General features: G+C 41.4%; 1 protein-coding gene across 3 annotated transcripts in view; it reads left to right on the top strand.

Annotated features, from left to right (window-relative positions):
• The window catches only part of LOC110532845 (lysyl oxidase homolog 4), a 60,036-nt gene that overhangs the window by 14,671 nt on the left and 32,117 nt on the right, over nucleotides 1-13,248 (top strand). For all 3 annotated transcript variants that reach the window (XR_016497759.1, XM_090243277.1, XM_036987532.2), the window contains exons 5-9: nucleotides 4,187-4,225; nucleotides 8,221-8,434; nucleotides 8,783-8,960; nucleotides 12,365-12,519; nucleotides 12,820-12,987. Coding sequence is in view for 2 of the 3 variants with exons in the window: in XM_090243277.1 (XP_090099403.1) it covers nucleotides 4,187-4,225; nucleotides 8,221-8,434; nucleotides 8,783-8,960; nucleotides 12,365-12,519; nucleotides 12,820-12,987 (754 nt within the window). In the remaining variant the exon portion in view is untranslated. The remainder of the gene's footprint in view (nucleotides 1-4,186; nucleotides 4,226-8,220; nucleotides 8,435-8,782; nucleotides 8,961-12,364; nucleotides 12,520-12,819; nucleotides 12,988-13,248) is intronic.

Consider the following 13,248-nt stretch of genomic DNA (forward strand, 5'->3'; position numbering starts at 1 on the left):
TGATTCTAACATGTATTGACTCAGGGGTGTGAATGCTCATGTAAATTAGATATTTCTGTATTTCATTTTTAATAAATTAGCAAAAAAATCTAAAAACATGTTTTCACTTTGTCATTATGGGGAATTCTGTGTAGATCGGTGAGAGAAAAACATCTATTTCATCCATTTTGAGTTCAGGCTGTAACACAACTAAATGTGGAATAAGTTAAGGAGTATGAATACTTTCTGAGGACACTGTATCTTCAAAGACAGGAGAAGTAGCGTGAATAAAGTTAGAGTAGTAGTAACAATATAAAGACAGGAGAAGTAGCGTGAATAAAGTTAGAGTAGTAGTAACAACATAAAGACAGGAGAAGTAGCGTGAATAAAGTTAGAGTAGTAGTAACAACATAAAGACAGGAGAAGTAGCGTGAATAAAGTTAGAGTAGTAGTAACAACATAAAGACAGGAGAAGTAGCGTGAATAAAGTTAGAGTAGTAGTAACAATAGATGGGTTTTATATAGCACTTTTTTCCAATGCTTTGATGTTAGGTTGAAGTTAAGGGAACTTAGGTGAAGTTCCACCAAAGTTCAACCAAATATACTCTAACTGAATCAAAGGAGTCTGGGAAATGGTTGACATGTGGTTTTCTTCCCTCGGTGCTCAATTTAGTCAGTGCCAGTGTGGTGAGGGAAATAGTTGGTTTGATTGGTGTGTGGTGAGGTCACAATTATGTCACAGACATTCTCTCCCCTGGTTACGTGTGTGTGTGGGTGGGTGTGTGTGTGCTGGCGCGCCTTTGCGTATATGTGTGTGTCTATTCTCTGGGTTACGAACGTTTTACAACAGAGACACATGGTAGACACATCCAAGTTATTTTACGAATTTCATTTAAGAATAAGTGTTCAATTCAATTCGCAGCGTGTGTGTCTGTCTCAATCCACCACAAGCCCTTTAGCATGACCTTACTGCTGCAGTATATGTCTGTCTGAAACTTACATATACATATAATTCAACTTTTGATGGCTTAAGCTAACATCCACAGGGATGCCACAGTTGACTGCAATGCTTCCCACAGTCAAGTTGGCTTGATGTCAGTTGGGTGGAGGACCATTCTTTATACACACAGGAAACTGTTGAGAGTGAAAAACTCAGCAGCGTTGCAGTTCTTGACACACTCATACCGGAGTGCCTGGGATCTACTACCATACCCCGTTCAAAGACACTTCAGTCTTTTGTCTTGCCCATTCACCCTCTGAATGACACACATACACAACATGTCTCTATTGTCTAAAGGCTTAAAAATCCTCCTTTAACCTGACTCCTCCCCTTCATCTACACTGATTGAAGTGGATTTAACAAGTAACATCAATAAAGGATCATAGCTTTCACCTGGATTCACCTGGTCAGTCTATGTCATGGAAAAAGCAGGTGTTCTTAATGTTTTGTATACTCAGTGTATACCTCCATTTATTTTTGTAACTGGTACTGAGCCACATTCAGACGAGTCTTGTGAGGCTTGTGGGCATCCTAAAGCAAATACAACTGACATGTATTTGTTTGTGAGAGGCTCATCTTTCCATGGAATGGTAATATTAGTTTCTAGGCCAAACCGTTCTGACGCTACAGATGTTTTCGTGAGAAGATGTTTTTTGAGATGTCTCTTGGTCTGACAAACACCGCAGTTGTGGCTACCAGCTCTCAGTCTCACGTCAGAATTAGACATTCATCCATGTTCCTCAAACATAAACATTTAGAAGTGTTCAGTTCAGGCATTAACTCTGAATTCTTAAGGTTAGGCATTCATTCTGAATTCTTAAGGTTAGGCATTAACTCTGAATTCTTAAGGTTAGGCATTAACTCTGAATTCTTAAGGTCAGGCATTCATTCTGAAAGGTTACTTATGATAAGGGTTAAGGTCTGGGATAGGCTTAAAACAAAAATATCAAAAATAACTTTACATCACTGGATTTAAACTTACAACCTTTGGAATTAGAGGCAGACTCTTACTCTCATCCAGCATCCCCGTCTACACCACCAAAACCTACTTGAAGGTAACAGTGCTTACTGTTGCCTCTAGTGGCCAGTTTCCACTCCATCTCCTGACGCCCTGTGACATGGATGGACATGGAATACTGAGTTGTATCATGGGTGACTTGGCCAATGGAAGGCCGTCATTGGTGGATGCGATGGATTGAGATGCAGCACATACAACAAAAAAAGACATCTCTACCTCAAACAGACCTAGCTGGGTTTGATGTTATTATACTAGTTTGATTTCCGCGAGGGCACGGACATCGACTCTAGGGGTCTAATAGTTCAACCTTTGATGCTTTAAAGGGATAGTTCACCCAAATTACACTTTGTTTCCTGTCAAGAAAGCTTGCTATCTTAAAAGAGCCGTTGTGCCAGGAACCGAAAGGTCGCTGGTTCGAATCCCTGAGCTGACTAGGTGAAAAATCTGTCAATGTGCCTTGAGCATTTCTCCTGTAAGTTGCTCTGGATAAGAGCGTCTGCAAAGGTTTTACCTGAGAAAGCACATGTTTTGCCTATGACAAAGGATGAAAAGCATAACTTTCAAGGGATCACAGCTAACTGACTTCACTCCCTGAACTTGCTTCCCGACTCTCGTTACAGTGTTAATGTGCCGTTAAAAGGTAAACATTTTAAAAGTTAAACAACAAATATTTGCTATTAGGCCTCAGTGATGAGAGATGATATTACAGTAAATGCATAATGCTTCTGTATGTAATTCTATATTTAGGTCAATAACAAAAATAGTGCAAGGAGGTACCATACCAGAAAGAAGTGACATCTACTTTCCCACTGTAACAGGACTAAACTCTAGCTACTTTACAACACCAGGGCTGAAACAATGTCTCTCTTCATTCCAACATCCTCCTTTGTAGACTTTGTGACTAGCAAGGCAGGAATGTGTTAGTTTCATGTTGGAAATCCAAATATCCTGTGTTATGAATATCCGTAGATGTATTTGTTTCCCTAAGTGCAGCTGACTGAGTTGTGTGTGTGTGTGTGTGTGTGTGTGTGTGTGTGTGTGTGTGTGTGCAGTCTAGTCTGCCTCAGCTCCTGTTTGGCACTCTCGGCATCTAGGGGTGGGAACTGTGGGACGGCTATTTCGATGCAGATCAACCGTGTTTGTGTGTGTGTGTGTGTGTGTGTGTATGTGAGGGAGGGAGAGAGGGAGTTTCTCGGACAGACTGACCAGTTCTTACGGTTAAAGTGTGCCAACACTGTTTGTTTGTGTGTGTGTTTTGTTTCAACCTTTTCCCAGCAATGTCGTCCATAGTTGGTGTTGAAAGTCACATTTTTTCAGCCTACGCATGGTTGGTTAGTATAATGAGTAGTTTCAAAAGGAGCGGTATTTAGTTTGAATCCCTTTCTCGCTTTCAAGAGTTATTTACAAATGTTGTTGTACTAGCAATGTTCTTGTAAAATGCCAAGTAAGCGTTTGTTATTGAAGTCATAGTCCCTCCCTGTTTTATTCAGTTTACTTCCATTTGGTGCATAATGAATACAACCCAGCTGTTTGAGCAGATCTACTGTATGTTGGCAACAGACATCATTGTTTTTCTCTTAAAGCCTGGCTTAGCTGGGTGTACATAGACCTACTACACTCACTCCAGTCGTTCTAAACATACACACAGACCTAGGCTAGACATCTACACCCCAACATAAAGGAAAGAGAGACAGGAAGTGTTGGTCAGAGAGAAGAAGGGAAAATTTCACGATCCCACTTACACACACACACAACGATTTACTGTATCTCAACACAGATGGGCCTCTCTTTAGGCTGACAATATGTATCTATGTTAGTGTATTTCTACTGGTTGGCATCCGTAAGGCCAGTATGACAGGTACAGATGCTTCTAGGACATAACTGTTTCTGTCTCTATCCATGTACACCAACAACACATGCCTACCGATGTGGCTGATAAACAGTGTGTGTGGGGGAATCATTCTGTGTGGCATGGACCATACAAACACCAGATATCTACAGTCAATGTTTGGGTATCACTGTGTGTGGCATGAACCAAGCACATCAGACAGTTGTCGTCTACAAAAGCTAACTCAGTGGGTAAGCTTTAGTCATCACACCTCACAGGACTAACAGGTGCTTCACGAAACCTCAACTAATAAACGGAAGAGATACTAACGTCCTTTTCTATTTTTCCTGTTTCTTCACAGGAAAATCTGGGACGCCAAGCTTGCTGATCCATCCACAAAGTAAGACCAACTCAGATGTTGGAACATCTCAACTAACTACAAATTCTTTGTTCTCCAGATGTTGATACTGTTTGTGTATGTGATTTTAGCACACATGACTGTAAGTCATTTTGGATAAAAGTGTCTGCTAAATAGCATCTACTATACAGTATATCTACTATAGTAATGCATTATAAAGTATTCATACGAAGTGTTCCTGGGATAGTGCTTGTCTTGTTCCTGTACTTCATGGAACGGAGATGACATAAATGACCAGACATTAGCTATGCACACATTAAAGTCTTGTTCCTCTTCTTCTTGGAACGGAGATGATATAAATGACCAGACATTAAAGTCTTGTTCCTCTACTTCATGGAACGAAGATGATATAAATGACCAGACATTAAAGTTAGGTGGGACGTGCAAAGCAAAAGTTCAGACTTTAAATCTTTGTCATACTTCTTATTCTTCTGCACCCTACTTCTCCTATACCGCTTAAGCTAGAAACGCCATTCAAACTTTAAAATGCAGACTGGTCTGGAATAGTGTACTTGCATACAACTTTGTTAAATTATTTATACTTTTTAAACTAGGATTTTGTTGGTCTTTCTTTTTTTCCATCTTCATTCACTTTAATGTGACGTTTTCAACATTCTAAAACTCCCCGTTGTGACATCATCACTTCCAACTTCTATTCACTGTAAAGGCAACATTGCAACTTTTGACACAAATCATTTGTTTGACCACTTTGCCAAACACTTAGACATCTTCCTCTCCCACTCTACTATTCAAATCCATATTAATAACAGAATTATCTGATCAAAAGTTCCAGCTATTTAAGTGACCGCATCAACAACATTTTCTTTAATTAACAACTGACATTTTGACCACTTTCCCGAAGAAGTTTGACAAAAAGTTAGATGGTGTGACATCTTTGTCTACTTCTCTGCTATTCAAATCTGGAAATAAGAACAGAAATATCTACTACCAATCAAGACTTACACTACGGATCTAATGATACAGCTGTTTTAGTAATTGCATTAACACATTTTTCAAACAACTGCAGTTTTGAGCACTTTCCCAAAAATAGAGAGGTTATGACTGTTGTTCTCTCTCTGCTATTCAGATCTGGAATCAGAACAGAAACATATTGTACAGCTGGTTTAGTAACCGCATCAGAACTATTCAGCTCTGGAATCAGAACAGAAACATATTGTACAGCTGGTTTAGTAACCGCATCAGAACTATTCAGCTCTGGAATCAGAACAGAAACATATTGTACAGCTGGTTTAGTAACCGCATCAGAACTATTCAGCTCTGGAATCAGAACAGAAACATATTGTACAGCTGGTTTAGTAACCGCATCAGAACTATTCAGCTCTGGAATCAGAACAGAAACATATTGTACAGCTGGTTTAGTAATCGCATCAGAACTATTCAGATCTGGAATCAGAACAGAAACATATTGTACAGCTGGTTTAGTAACCGCATCAGAACTATTCAGCTCTGGAATCAGAACAGAAACATATTGTACAGCTGGTTTAGTAACCGCATCAGAACTATTCAGCTCTGGAATCAGAACAGAAACATATTGTACAGCTGGTTTAGTAATCGCATCAGAACTATTCAGATCTGGAATCAGAACAGAAACATATTGTACAGCTGGTTTAGTAACCGCATCAGAACTATTCAGCTCTGGAATCAGAACAGAAACATATTGTACAGCTGGTTTAGTAACCGCATCAGAACTATTCAGATCTGGAATCAGAACAGAAACATATTGTACAGCTGGTTTAGTAACCGCATCAGAACTATTCAGCTCTGGAATCAGAACAGAAACATATTGTACAGCTGGTTTAGTAACCACATCAGAACTATTCAGATCTGGAATCAGAACAGAAACATATTGTACAGCTGGTTTAGTAACCACATCAGAACTATTCAGATCTGGAATCAGAACAGAAACATATTGTACAGCTGGTTTAGTAACCACATCAGAACTATTCAGCTCTGGAATCAGAACAGAAACATATTGTACAGCTGGTTTAGTAACCACATCAGAACTATTCAGATCTGGAATCAGAACAGAAACATATTGTACAGCTGGTTTAGTAACCGCATCAGAACTATTCAGATCTGGAATCAAACAACTGCCATTTCAACTTTCCCAGCACTTTAGACAAACATACATATAACATCTTGGTCTACTTCTGTGCTATTTAAATCTGCTTTATCCTATGATTACTACCCCCCCCCCCACACACACACACACACAGAAACACCATACACACCTTCAACCGTCCTTTATCATGCCAATCAGTCCAACTTAACCTCATTTTATCCCTTCATCCCTCCATCCATAAGGTCTTCCATCTCTCCGTTCATCTTTCCGTCCATCTCTCCGTCCATCTCTCTGTCCATCTCTCCGTTCATCTCTCCGTCCATCTCTCCGTTCATCTTTCCGTCCATCTCTCCGTCCATCTCTCTGTCCATCTCTCCGTTCATCTCTCCGTCCATCTCTCCGTTCATCTTTCCGTCCATCTCTCCGTCCATCTCTCCGTCCATCTCTCCGTTCATCTCTCCGTCCATCTCTCCGTTCATCTCTCCGTCCATCTCTCTGTCCATCTCTCTGTCCATCTCTCCGTTCATCTCTCCGTTCATCTCTCCGTTCATCTTTCCGTCCATCTCTCTGTCCATCTCTCCGTCCATCTCTCCGTCCATCTCTCCGTCCATCTCTCCGTCCATCTCTCCGTCCATCTCTCTGTCCATCTCTCCGTTCATCTCTCCGTCCATCTCTCCGTCCATCTCTCCGTTCATCTTTCCGTCCATCTCTCTGTCCATCTCTCCGTCCATCTCTCCGTCCATCTCTCCGTTCATCTCTCCGTTCATCTTTCCGTCCATCTCTCCGTCCATCTCTCTGTCCATCTCTCCGTTCATCTCTCCGTTCATCTCTCCATTCATCTCTCCGTTCATCTCTCCGTTCATCTTTCCGTCCATCTCTCCGTCCATCTCTCTGTCCATCTCTCCGTTCATCTCTCCGTCCATCTCTCCGTTCATCTTTCCGTCCATCTCTCCGTCCATCTCTCTGTCCATCTCTCCGTTCATCTCTCCGTCCATCTCTCCATCCATCTCTCCGTCCATCTCTCCGTTCATCTCTCCGTCCATCTTTCCGTCCATCTCTCTGTTCATCCCTGTAACCTTACTTTATATTTATTTATCCTGTCATTCTTTTAACAGCTTTATCCTATGATTAAGAAATTTGTGTTTGGTTAAAGTAAGGGATAAATGCTTGGGATAAAAATATATATATTTTTTATGTATTCTTTAACTTCAACAATGCCTCCTTATCTTATTATACTGTATTTTTACAGTTGTCATATACTGTGATATTCTAGTAGGAGTGTATAAAAGTCTGGTAGGCTAGTCTGAGTCTAGTTATTCTAGTAGGAGTGTATAAAATCTGGTAGGCTAGTCTGAGTCTAGTTATTCTAGTAGGAGTGTATAAAAGTCTGGTAGGCTAGTCTGAGTCTAGTTATTCTAGTAGGAGTGTATAAAATCTGGTAGGCTAGTCTGAGTCTAGTTATTCTAGTAGGAGTGTATACAAGTCTGGTAGGCTAGTATGAGTCTAGTTATTCTAGTAGGAGTGTATACAAGTCTGGTAGGCTAGTCTGAGTTTAGTTATTCTAGTAGGAGTGTATACAAGTCTGGTAGGCTAGTCTGAGTCTAGTTATTTGTGATAGATCACATATTTTAACTGCCACACAATCCAAAGTAATAAGGTTGATATTGTAGTCAAAGTAATCGGACCAATTATCTTACTGAATTAAATGTTGAGTATATTGAACTTCTTGGCTTAAGTACTACATTTTAAACATATTCCACTACCACAACAGTACTTGTAAAGAATTAAAGCAAGTCCCATAACTTTTTCTTAATGGAAAATTACCATCTAGTATGTTAGAATTTGTTATAAAGCATTCTAATACACTTACAACTTCTTCTCTCCCCCTTCCTAGGCTGAGCCTCATGGCTAGTAAGAAAAGTTACTGGGTAGAGAAGGTTCACTGCCTGGGGTCAGAGACCAGCCTATCAGAGTGTCACACTAAGCTGTCCATCCCACTTAGCCCCTCCCCCTGTAAGAGTGGGAGACACGCTGTGGCGAGGTGTGTACTGGGACCACAGTTTGCGCTCATGTCATCTGGAAGACCCCAAGCACCGCACCCAATTGTAGTAAGAGACAGACGCAGGCACACATGCACGCACACACACACTGACACACACCACATTCTATGCCTCACTGTGCTAATAGCCAAGACCCTGCCACTGTCTTTCAATCTCCTTCTCTCTCTCTCTTTCTTTCTCTCCAATTCTCTCTCTCTCTCTCTCTCTCTCTCTCTCTCTCTCTCTCTCTCTCTCTCTCTCTCTCTCTCTCTCTCTCTCTCTCTCTCTCTCTCTCTCTCTCTCTCTCTCTCTCTCTCTCTCTCTCTCTCTCTCTCTCTCTCTCTCTCTCTCTCTCTCTCTATCTCTCTCTCTCACCATCTCTCTCTGTGCCTCTAAATCTCTTCTCTCCCACTCTAGCCGGTGCGTCTGAAGGCTGGCCCCAGGCTGGGCGAGGGCCGTGTGGAGGTGTTGAAGGAGGGGAAGTGGGGTACCATCGTAGACCACCTGTGGGACCTCAACTCAGCCAGCGTGGTGTGCAGGGAGCTGGGCTTCGGAACTGCCAAGGAGGCCCTCACTGGAGCTCACATGGGACAAGGTAGGCTAGGACTCTCTATCTGCTATTCTCTGTCTTTTTGTCTGACTCTGTCTTTCCTATAGGGGTCAAGGGTTAGACTGTTATTATCTCTGGCAAAGGAAAAAGTTCACCCCAGTTTTGCCATGTGAATATCCTGCCCTGCCTGTTTCATTCAGGGTCTTTTGCACCTGAGGGAACACACCCATGATAAAGCTGTGTATATGTCTCTATGTCTGTCCTGGCTTAGGTCACAGGAACAGTGTACCTCTGTACCCGGAGTACCTTAGACTGTTTACGATTCCAATGTGAGTCAGAGGGACTTTTCCTGCCACGTTTAGGACTGATCTTAGGACTCCACGCCCGTCTGCTGCTGAATGGTCTGAGAATAGATGGATGGATTTGTATGTGAGCCTGATCTGTGGTTCACACATTGTTAGCGGGTTTCCTCTGCTAACAATGTCCTTCAGCCTGGTCACTACAGCTGTAGTGTAAATCAAAGCACCATGTCTGCCACATGTTGACTGAGTTCTGCAGGCCACATTAACATACTGTACTATATGTGATGTTGAATTTTTTTCAAATTTCTACCTCTAGTTACTGCTAGAGGAATGAGCACTGTTCTCAACAATGACTGGTTACATCTCTACCTCTAGTTACTGTTAGAGGAATGAGCACTGTTCTCAACAATGACTGTTTACATCTCTACCTCTAGTTACTGGTAGAGGAATGAGCACTGTTCTCAACAATGACTGGTTACATCTCTACCTCTAGTTACTGTTAGAGGAATGAGCACTGTTCTCAACAATGACTGGTTACATCTCTACCTCTAGTTACTGTTAGAGGAATGAGCACTGTTCTCAACAATGACTGGTTACATCTCTACCTCTAGTTACTGTTAGAGGAATGAGCACTGTTCTCAACAATGACTGGTTACATCTCTACCTCTAGTTACTGTTAGAGGAATGAGCACTGTTCTCAACAATGACTGGTTACATCTCTACCTCTAGTTACTGTTAGAGGAATGAGCACTGTTCTCAACAATGACTGTTTACATCTCTACCTCTAGTTACTGTTAGAGGAATGAGCACTGTTCTCAACAATGACTGTTTACATCTCTACCTCTAGTTACTGTTAGAGGAATGAGCACTGTTCTCAACAATGACTGGTTACATCTCTACCTCTAGTTACTGTTAGAGGAATGAGCACTGTTCTCAACAATGACTGTTTACATCTCTACCTCTAGTTACTGGTAGAGGAATGAGCACTGTTCTCAACAATGACTGGTTACATCTCTACCTCTAGTTACTGCTAGAGGAATGAGCACTGTTCTCAACAATGACTGGTTACATCTCTACCTCTAGTTACTGTTAGAGGAATGAGCACTGTTCTCAACAATGACTGGTTACATCTCTACCTCTAGTTACTGTTAGAGGAATGAGCACTGTTCTCAACAATGACTGGTTACATCTCTACCTCTAGTTACTGTTAGAGGAATGAGCACTGTTCTCAACAATGACTGGTTACATCTCTACCTCTAGTTACTGTTAGAGGAATGAGCACTGTTCTCAACAATGACTGGTTACATCTCTACCTCTAGTTACTGTTAGAGGAATGAGCACTGTTCTCAACAATGACTGGTTACATCTCTACCTCTAGTTACTGTTAGAGGAATGAGCACTGTTCTCAACAATGACTGGTTACATCTCTACCTCTAGTTACTGTTAGAGGAATGAGCACTGTTCTCAACAATGACTGGTTACATCTCTACCTCTAGTTACTGTTAGAGGAATGAGCACTGTTCTCAACAATGACTGGTTACATCTCTACCTCTAGTTACTGTTAGAGGAATGAGCACTGTTCTCAACAATGACTGGTTACATCTCTACCTCTAGTTACTATTAGAGGAATGAGCACTGTTCTCAACAATGACTGTTTACATCTCTACCTCTAGTTACTGTTAGAGGAATGAGCACTGTTCTCAACAATGACTGGTTACATCTCTACCTCTAGTTACTATTAGAGGAATGAGCACTGTTCTCAACAATGACTGGTTACATCTCTACCTCTAGTTACTATTAGAGGAATGAGCACTGTTCTCAACAATGACTGGTTACATCTCTACCTCTAGTTACTGTTAGAGGAATGAGCACTGTTCTCAACAATGACTGGTTACATCTCTACCTCTAGTTACTATTAGAGGAATGAGCACTGTTCTCAACAATGCCTGCTAAAGTGGATTAAAATGACAAATGGTCAATTACATTAAACAATGGTAATCATTAAGACACAACCACTGAACATTACTAATCAGTACTACTTACTACTTTCACTTGAAAATAATTAGTAGACGGAACCCCACATTTTTATGTTCACTACAATAAATATTTATGTTCAAGTATCTTCAATAGTTACAGTTTAGAATACATAATGCAATTTAGTGACAAAGTTTATAAAACATAAAACAGTATTTACAACTTTGAAAGATAACCTTATGGGAGGTGATGTCTGTTTATTACTTTAAGTATTGACACTGATATACTTTGAGTTGGGATACTCCAATGGTTCTAGGCACCTGGTTTCCACCCCCAAAAATGTTAGCAGAACTAATGACTTTTTACAGTGTGTGAGGTCACGCACACGAAGAGCTCTGATTGGATACGAGATATGATAGGGTTCACAGGCTACATCTGCTGTACCTCACTGGGAAAGAAGACCGATCTAAAGTTTACACAAAAACATTTCTCCTTTGAAAATGAGACCTTGAAAGGAGAGAATGTAAAGTATGGACACACAAATGTGATACAGCAAGAACTGGACAAAGTAGGAGAAAATTGAATGGGAAATTATTGGGAGTGAATTTGCCTTTTGCTGACTGTTTACAGCACTTTGATCATTGGTAGTGACATCAATGAAAGTGAAACTAGGTGGAAAGCTGAAACCAACGTCTAAACACATCAGCTGCCATTTGAACTCTCGTCATCACCATCATCATCATCATCATCATCACCATCATCATCATCATCATCGTCAGCTTCTATTTTCAAATCTGACCAATACTATATTATCATTTCTACTACTATATGTAATTTACTCTGAGGTGGTATACGTACACAGTTGTGTGTGTGTGTGTGTGTCCCTCTCGTGTTGTGCTGTGTTGGTCCTGATAAGTTAAACTGTGGTTGTTCTGATCTACCTACTCACATGTTTTATGTGGTATTCTACTCACCGATAGAAAGGTTTGGGTCAGGAAGTGGGTTTTGTCTAGCCTATTTAGTGTGGGTGGATGTGTACCCAGTCCTTGTGACCAATATGGATGGAGGCCGACATTCTATCATTATAGATAACCAACATAGGAGACCAATATAGGCCTGCAATCACCAACTCTCTCGCTCTCGCTCTCTCTCTCTTTTGCTCTCTCTCTCTAGGTACTGGTCCTATCCATATTAACAGTGTCCAGTGTTTGGGGACAGAGAAGTCTATCCTTGAATGTAACTTCCAGGATGCCCCTCTATGGACGTTCAAACACACCCAGGACGCCTCAGTACGCTGCAACGTCCCCAAGCTTGGCCTGGACAGCATGGTTAGAACATACACAAATTCCATTATTATATACACATTAGATACATAACTCTAAACATTTGACTTGCCAAACTTACAGGTTTAGAAAATACATCATTGAAATTGACATTTATTTTTCTTCTCTTCCACTTCTTCCTCCTTCCTCTCCTCTTCCTCCTCCTACCTCTCCTCTTCCTCCTCCTACCTTTCTACCCTCCTTCCTCTGCTAACACCTCCTCTTCCTAACCTCCTTCCTCTCCTCTTCCTTCTCCTACCTCTCCTCTTCCTCCTCCTCCTAACCTCCTTCCTCCTCTTACCCCAGGTGCGGTTGGCGGGAGGCAGGGAGCCAGGTGAGGGCCGTGTGGAGGTACTGATGGATGTAGGGGGTCGTAAGAGATGGGGGTCAGTCTGCAGTGAGAACTGGGGGATCAACGAAGCCATGGTGGTCTGTCGACAGCTGGGTCTGGGGTTCGCATCCCGAGCACACCAGGTACGGAAACACACCTATGAAACCCTATTCTCTGTATAGAAACACACCTATGAAACCCTATTCTCTGTATAGAAACACACCTATGAAACCCTATTCTCTGTTTTTTTTTATTTAATTTTTTTTATTTCACCTTTATTTAACCAGGTAGGCTAGTTGAGAACAAGTTCTCATTTGCAACTGCGACCTGGCCAAGATAAGGCATAGCAGTGTGAACAGACAACACAGAGTTACACATGGAGTAAACAATTAACAAGTCAATAA

This window comes from Oncorhynchus mykiss, chromosome 1 (assembly GCF_057628025.1).
Source record: "Oncorhynchus mykiss isolate SJ-2025 chromosome 1, ASM5762802v1, whole genome shotgun sequence".
Taxonomy (NCBI): domain Eukaryota; kingdom Metazoa; phylum Chordata; class Actinopteri; order Salmoniformes; family Salmonidae; genus Oncorhynchus; species Oncorhynchus mykiss.